The sequence below is a fragment of the Camellia sinensis genome, chromosome 2, assembly GCF_055761805.1.
Source record: "Camellia sinensis isolate YWXY chromosome 2, ASM5576180v1, whole genome shotgun sequence".
Taxonomy (NCBI): Eukaryota; Viridiplantae; Streptophyta; class Magnoliopsida; order Ericales; family Theaceae; genus Camellia; species Camellia sinensis.
In genome coordinates, this window is record NC_138962.1 from 198,958,060 (window position 1) to 198,966,447 (window position 8,388).

General features: G+C 34.2%; 1 protein-coding gene across 3 annotated transcripts; it reads right to left on the reverse strand.

Moving 5' to 3' along the window:
• Nucleotides 1–8,099, reverse strand: LOC114299417 (F-box protein At1g47810). 3 transcript variants are annotated; one of them, XM_028244145.2, is made up of 4 exons: nt 7,699–8,099; nt 2,477–2,593; nt 1,541–2,180; nt 1–361 (listed from the first exon to the last, which is right to left on the reverse strand). In XM_028244145.2, the coding sequence occupies exons 1-4, from the start codon at nt 7,799–7,801 to the stop codon at nt 358–360; spliced, it is 864 nt and encodes a 287-aa protein (XP_028099946.2). In that variant the 5' UTR covers nt 7,802–8,099; the 3' UTR covers nt 1–357. The 3 variants fall into 3 exon arrangements, with proteins under 3 accessions (XP_028099946.2, XP_028099948.2, XP_028099939.2); XM_028244147.2 differs by lacking the exon at nt 7,699–8,099 and adding an exon at nt 3,550–5,976; XM_028244138.2 differs by lacking the exon at nt 7,699–8,099 and adding an exon at nt 3,550–5,976 and having other exon boundaries at nt 1,541–2,593.
• Between the last annotated feature and the right edge of the window lie 289 nt (nt 8,100–8,388).

Below are 8,388 nucleotides of genomic sequence, written 5' to 3' on the forward strand. Positions count from 1 at the left end.
TAGAAGGAAAATTCACATAGCTACTAAATTGTTTTATGATAGTACCAAATAACTTCACATGTCATAAACAAAAGCAAACTAGGACAGCAGAAAACAAAAACAAAAACAAAAAACAACAAAACCAAAGCACCAACCACTTACTATTTAGGGTTCAAGACCTTACTAGTTGCCTAAAGTAACTTCCAAGACTATTATATAGCAAACTCTTTGTCACACAAAACAAATTGCAAGAGAATTATCAGAACAGCTTGGACACCAAGCTGGTATGGTCTTTTATTCACTTGCGGAGAGAAATAGCTTTCGAGCTCCAAATACTGCTGCAAATCTTCTCTCCTTTCCTTCCACTGCAAACGCTGCCTACCTGCAAGTGGTCCGACAATAAGACCATCCATATTTTTAAGGATCCAAAACAATGAAGAAATATAATGTTGTTCCAATTGAATACGAGGGCATGTGACGTGTTCGTGTGTGTGTGTGTGTGTGAGAGAGAGAGAGAGAGAGAGAGAGAGATAATGTTAAGTATGGTGTAACAATAACTGTTTCCTATATATGTACCAAAGAAAATGTAATGTAAATATCTATGTCCTATTTTTCTCTGTTTTTCCATTGATACCCCAACATAAACTGTGCTATGATACCAGAAAACAAGTCCAGATGAGTCGACCTACTGGTTTTAGAAAAAAAAAGAAGAAAAAAATTTACAAACTACTGTGGGACTTTTTGATCGCAGTTAATGACAATTTACTGATTTTCTGTCTCGAGACCAACTTTTTGTACTTATTGAAGCTTGTTTGCTTGTCAATATGGTGGTCATTTTCGCATGCCAGACATCACTGAATTTTTTTTTCTTTATTTTTTCTAAGCACAAACATGTTGTCACCATTCTCCAGTCTGCAAATTAATGACATAAATACGATTGCTTTACACATCAAGAGTTCTATTGGAATACACTTGACATAATTCTAAATCCCCTCTGGCTTGTGTTGTATCTTTTGTCATGAATGACAAAAAGAAAAAGAAAAAGAAAAAGAAAAAGAAAAAGAAAAGAGAAGTCATAATATCTACATATATATTCTATACTGCACCCAACAGGATACTACAAATAAGGTACAACTTACGAGAAAATAAAAATCTTAATAGAGTTCTCAAATTTTCATATAAAATTTTCAAAGGTAAATTACACGGACCTCCCTCAAGTAATGGAGAAACTACAGCTAGCCCCACAGTTAAACCTTACAGGTGTTAATGGAGGTGATGAAATTATTACATTATAGCCTTAGATATTTTGTATTTAAATATGTACTAATGTCAAATGACACAAAACCCTTCCTCTTACGGTTTGGGCCAAAATTCTATGGAATTTGTATTTCAAGATAATACAGTATAATTAGTCCAAAACTATGAGCTAGCTGTAAAATTTTCATTACTCGGGAGAGATCAATGTAATTTTCCCAGATTCAAAGTATAAACAAAAAGGACCTCATAGCCAATAAGCCAAAGTAAATGTTCATAGCTATGAAATGAAAGCATATTTATTTACCATGAAGCTAGGCCATTGGTGTGAAGATGTATCAACTGAGTGTCGAAATCATTGAAAGCTTTTGTCTCTCCCGTCTTCACATTGTAAGCCCCTATCAACCTTTCCTTCCAGTTACCAAACCTCCGAATAATGAAGATCAATAATTGGCCATTGTCCATCCAGCCAACAGGTATGAACGTCCGAAATGAAAATTTCTGTGTGTCTATTACTTCTCTAACTTTGTAAAGTTTATCCCATTCACTGCGATGCATGTCCTTCAGTATGCATACATGAATCTCTCTCTGATGGTTCACAAGACAAGATAAACGATGCCCCAATTCAAGTAGCCAATAGGACTCCTCAACAAATTCATTCGGAACTTGAATGGAGTACGAAGATTCATCACAAAGGTCAATAGCATAAATTCCACTGCTCCTCTGGGACCAATACAACACCCCTCCAATAGTGACAGAAGTCTGTTCCACATAATCTAGGTTGTTTCCTGTTAATGGAGTTTCAAGTTTTCTCCACAACATATTTTTACCCACAGTTAACACGAGCCATCTATGTACTCCTCTCAAGCTTACACAATGGCATACCACCTTGTACTCCCCAGTGTGAGGAATGAACGCAATATGACAAGCGGGAAAAAGCTCATTTGCTGCAATAGGAAAAGGTAAGCTCTCATACTGCATTGTAACATAATTTCCGACATAAAGAAATTTCTGAGGATGTGAGCCACAAAAAAGTGACAAACCCCCACTACTAGAGACCATTTGTCCGGGAAAATAGCGATTAAGAGATGTCTCTTTGAATTCTCCACCTTTTAACTCAAGGAAATGGGCTGGATATGGCCTACAATACTTTTGGATGAACAAACCACCCTTCGATTGAAGGAGGTGTGCCTTGATAAAAGCAGGGTCGCGAATAATTTTAGCCCACGCCTTGCATACATACCTCCCACAGTCATGCAGAAACGCAGCAGGAAGCAAAATAAGGATGTGGAAGAAGATGTCCTCCGGAAGAAATGGTCTGTCATTCTTCTGATTCTTACTTTGAGAGCAAGAAATCGTCCTATAATAATGTACAGAACAAAATAAAAATTAGAAAACTTTGAGAAGGCAAGTTAAGACAAAGAAATAAAGTTGTTCACACACCTATAAAAAAGAAAAAAAAAAAAAAAATTATTCAGGTCTGGACTAGCATATCTTTGGCTCAAAATCAAATACAAAAGGAAGAGAACACATACAAATCAAAAAATTTAAACCAAGATTAAAAAAATAAATAATGGATATCGTTAGCGTGTGCCCTAAGTTAATAGGCTTAAACAATTTTACATTTTTTATTGCTCTCACTTTCATGCATAGTTGAAATTAAACCCAGCGCCTCCCCCCTTTAGGAGTAGTAAAAATTACCTTCATTTGAGGCCGGTATCACATCTTTCTATAGTTTCAAATCAAATTAATCTTCATCAACACAGTGTGAGAAATAATTAATGGAAAGATAAGAAAACTAACCAAACAAATTTGAAACTGATAAGAAGTATTGCCCAGCTCAAGGTCATATATTTATTTTCAAGAGATCTAATTTGAAAATTCAATTGCATCAAATGGCAACAAAAAGGGAATAAAAGAAACTAAATGAACTTACAAAAGTTTGATGAAACCATAATTTACCAAAGAGATAAAATGGGTTCCTGTCATCAATTTAGGTTTTCCATTGGAATAGAAACAGCTTCTGACAGAATTTTCAGCTTACAGTTTTAAAATACCATGCACTCTTCATATATATATAACAACGGTTCAATTTTTTCCTAGTAAAATCTCCAATATACTAGCCCCTAAATGGAGAGAACCATAGATATAGGCCTAAACCCTAAAATCTCAAAAATAAAAAATAAAAAATTCAACCATGTCATTCAACAACAAAATTAGCAAAAAGAAAAACAAATCAACTAAAAGGGATAATCACTAATAGTAAATCAGAAGCAATATGTGCATGTGTGTATGTGATGGAATAAAAGAGAATACATGATTCTTAGAAGGAAATCAAATCCCTCCTATCTTCCTCTTGAGCTAGGGTTTGATGATTTCAAACTTCTATTGTGAGTGCGTTGCTACCCAACTGAAACCTTCTTCCTTTTACCTACATATAGATTGAATTCAAATCCCTCGGACCTTCATAGGGTTTGAGGCTTGAGAATTGAGGAAGAAGTCATTGAAGAAAAGGGAAAGCGAGTTGGTGTGAAAGAGCATTTGGGGTGCGTTTTATTATCTTGCCAATTTTTCATCTTCACAAAGTAACCTTATTTTTTAGCATGAGTTGCCATTAATACCCTTGCTCGTGCTTTAAATTACAAAAATGAATACAGAAAGACAAGGTGAAGTAAATGAAACAGGTCCGTAACGGAAAAGAAACCCCGAAAAGAAGCAGAATATGAGGAAAACGGCATAATCGGTTACAATGGTATGCCCCTAACAGAAGTGGAAAAGACTAATAACTCCGGATTGGAGTGGTCTTGATATAGAAATGGCTAATGACCTCACTAGGTAATACCCAAGTGTCATTTACAAAACGAAGGGAAAGAAAATTTAAGCCAACACCACCAGCCCTGATGTAAACTCCCATATGTTGAGGATTTAAGTTCTGATTAATGAAAAAACTTTACGAAGAGATTGAGTGGAGATTGATACACGAATTGAGGAAGATCATCAGAATTGCGTTAAGAGCAAATTTTGACCAGTTTAGTGTAAAACAAATTTTCTTTAAAAAAAATTAAAAAAAAATAATGATAGTACACGTCTTCAGCAGTTACGCTAGGAAAAAGTGCTGATTTTGAAGTGAGACAAAGCCTGACTAAAAAAATGGTGGGACAAAGAGAAACATTCACATAACAGACTGGTCAAAGGTCTAAAACTGATCATGTGCAGAAATAAAAATAATAATTAAGAAGCAAAGCCAAAAACAAGATATAAATTCAAGTTAGAAGATTATACCAATACAGGAAAATTGAAAAGTTATCCATGGTACTAGGCAACTTCCATCAGAAAAGGAAAAGTTGATGCAATCTATAATGGATGAAACTAAAAAATGGAAGTAAAAAGAAATGAGAAATGAATTTAAAGTGGCTTTAGATTCACAATAAATTTGTCAAAGTTCATAGAAGATCTTTACAACAACATTTTCTGTCTATTTTCGAGTGGAAAAGTATTAGAAGAAATCAGTGCATTAATCAGAAACAGAGAGGAGGAGAACATCCTAAACTCTTACAGTAAAAGTCAAAACTAACTTTAGGGGAAGATACATTTTGTGAAGTTTTGAATTGGAAGAGCATCAAACATACCCAACGGATCAGGAAACAAATTGGGAAATGCATGGAAGATATTTATATATACATAATACATAAACAGATATAAACCAATTAGAATCACTATTCTATTTAACGCTAACAAATAAGTCTACACTAAGATGCAACCAGCAACTCCAAGGAGGAGAGGATTCCTACAGCTGCAAATTACAGGTCTATGATACAAGCACAATGAAGAAAATAAAAAGAATATCATTTCAGAATTTTTTTTTTTTTAATATATATATCAGCATTTCAGACCTACAAAGCACGGACACGTGACACGACACGAACATGTGGACATGCAAATTTTCAAAAATGTTGGACACGATACGTCAAGGACTCATGCAAAACATATAATTTTGTATAATTATTACATGTCACGTTTTTTTAATATTATATATTTATTCTATGTCAAATGTTTATTCTCATCAAATTCATCAACCTTGGTATGTTGCTTCACTCAAAATAATAATTTTAAATTAAAAATTTTAAAAATGGATCCCCAATATGTCCCTAGTGTGTCATAACGTGTCCCAAGTGTCCCTAGCTTGTCCGATTCCTTCCAGCGTATCCGACATGTGTCTAGAGCATGTCCAACCATGTATGTGTCCAAAACGTGTCCGACACCGGTATGTGATCACCATAAAGGTGTCCATGCTTCATAGTTATAGAAAATTATTGTTATTTCAGAAATATGAATTTTTCTATTCAGGCCCATTCCTGAGCCAAAACACACCAAAGTGATCAGTTGTAATTGGCTATAGGTTTGTGGGTCACAAAACTGGGGCCAATCACAACCGGCCACCAACTTGGCTGGTTTCAGTCCAGGGTAAGCTTGATCATCATTTACCTCCAAATATTGCATATCAATTGTTGATCTAATAGAACACAAAAAGAAGAAACAAGAAGAATTAAACCCCATTCAAACAATCATTTTCTCATTAAAGAAACAAAGGAATTAATTCTCTTTTCTTCTTTACTTTATTCCCGAGCTATTTTGAGATGAATATTGATTATGATATAACCAAACATATTTTCATAAATTGGAAAGTAAAAGAGAGAACAGACAACAAAAGACCTCTACCACCAAAGTCTTAAAAAAAAAAAAAAAAACCCACAGTTAATTAAACAGATATTTTTCAATTTTTGATTGTATTGCACCAATACCAATGTTTTTGAGGTGGCATGTCTATGTCAAACACTGACACTCGTTGAACACTTCACAGCATGTGTCAGACACAGGTCCAAACATACCTTTTTATTTTTTATATCTTTTCCCTTCACATTTCAAACACTTGGGAGACACGTGTCCATCCCTTAGACATACTTGGAAACTCATTATAAGTTTGAACAAAATAATTTGGTATCCAGTGATAAAAGAATAACAACATAGATTTATACCTATTAATTACTCTTCTTTTAAACTTTAGAAATTAGTGTTATCTTCTATTTTTCATATCTTTAGATGAAATATTCATGATGACATATAATAAATATATAAAGCCATACATTTTGTGCATGTTTACCACATGTCGTGTCCTGTATGTTTTAAAAATTGGCACTCTAGCTTGTATGTGTCATGTCGTGTGTACGTACCCATGTTTCTTAGGTTCAAAACTAAATTATCTAAGGTTATCAACTCAATTTAAATCGAACCTTACTAGCCTGGCATTAGATAAAAAGCCCCTAAATGACACAAATGCAATACATCTTACCTTCTCAACAAAGTCTGTCTGTGTTTTCTAATTATAGTTTCAGTCTTAAACTTCAATCTTCTTCAAACTCAACTATAAAAAAGAACTATAGACTCAATAATTTGAAAGAAATTTCCAACGCAAGAATGAACAAGGGGTACACGACTCATTTTTCATCACACTATACTCTCACTCGCTCTGCACCTCTCTCTTCTTTTTTTCATCCTTCTTCTCTCTTCTTCATACAAATCTTAATTACTAGTAAATGCGAATTACCAAACATGCTTTCTTGGTTAATGTGTAACTACACCTCTGACACACATACCATACGTGTAAAAGTGTCCAAAACGTTTGCTTCACACAATTGGAAGGTCACATAGCTATGCTTTTAGATTCTATGTTACTTACACTTTTTGAATAAGCAATGGCTTTACACACCTATGGCCATGTTTGATAACTTGCTTGGAGGCCTTCAACCCAGTTTGATAGAGATTAACAAAAATGTAGAACCACATGGAACCCATACATTTTTTGTAGTTCCCTAAACTTGTGTCTGTTTGGCAATAGGCTTGGGATTACTAGCCTGATGGGATTGCTAATCACCCAAAATGGTAGGTTTAGCGATCCACCGCCCCCATGGCATTGTTAATTTAAAAATAATTCTCCCCTCTTATCTCATCATCCTATTATAATCAAATATAGTACAAATATCCCCACTCTATTATTAATGCCATCCATCGTCCCATGGTATTCGTGTCAAACCCACAAAACGTTTACCGATTATCAAACATGCATCGTCACGCGCATATATCTATCTTAACAAAAGGTTCATGTTTCCAATAAAATTTCAATTCCATTAATTTGGAGATTAGAAATCTATTGGGCCCCAATAAACAGAGTAAAAGAAAGTGAATTGTCCTCCTATGTTCTCAACAACCGTTGAAGTCTTTCATCAAACATGTGATCTGCAAGACTCACATACACTTGTATAAAATTAACAAGAGATTTTGACTACACATATGTAGAGCACAAAAGACATACAAGTAAAAAACAAACTTCTTAATGTGCCAAAAAAATACAAACAAATCAAGGGATTGAGAAAAAAAAACCCAAGAGAGAAAACGAAGAAATCGAACCAATGTAGTGGGATTTTGGAAACAGAGTTTCCAAAAGCCTGAGCCAAATGGGGTCGTCGAAAGTGGTTGTTTTGGGTTCATCAAAACTTTGTACAGCGATCATTTTTTCAGTGTGTCAATTGCCAAACCAAAACAGACGAAAATTGAAGCAGATTTCTAATCTTAACGCTTGTTTCGGTTTTATTCTATCTATGTTTTTCCTCGAATTTCAATGCGTCGATGGAAAGATGTGTGGGTTTTGATTGGGCATTGTGGAATTAATGTACAGGGAGAGAATAAAATGGTAATATGTATTTTTTAATTAATATAGCATAAAAACATTAATATTCATTATAAAAAATTTTAATATAATAGTTTGTTTAGAAGAAAAATATTTTTTAATGAACTCAAATTACTACCAAAAAAAATTATAAAAATATTTACCAAAAATATTGGGTGATAGTGGCAATGGGATGAAGGTGGAGGTGGTGACTGGTAATGGTGGTGTGGTGGTGGAGATGATAGTAGGATTGGTAATGTGATAATCAACAATACTTGGTAACTCAAATTTTTATGGCGCGAATGGCTCGAATATATCAAAATACATTCGAGCCATTTGGGCCATACAAATTCAAGCTACCAAGCATTTTTGTGTGATAATATTGGCAAGATTTTAGGTTGAAAAATATTTTTTTATCTTTTAAAAGTAAA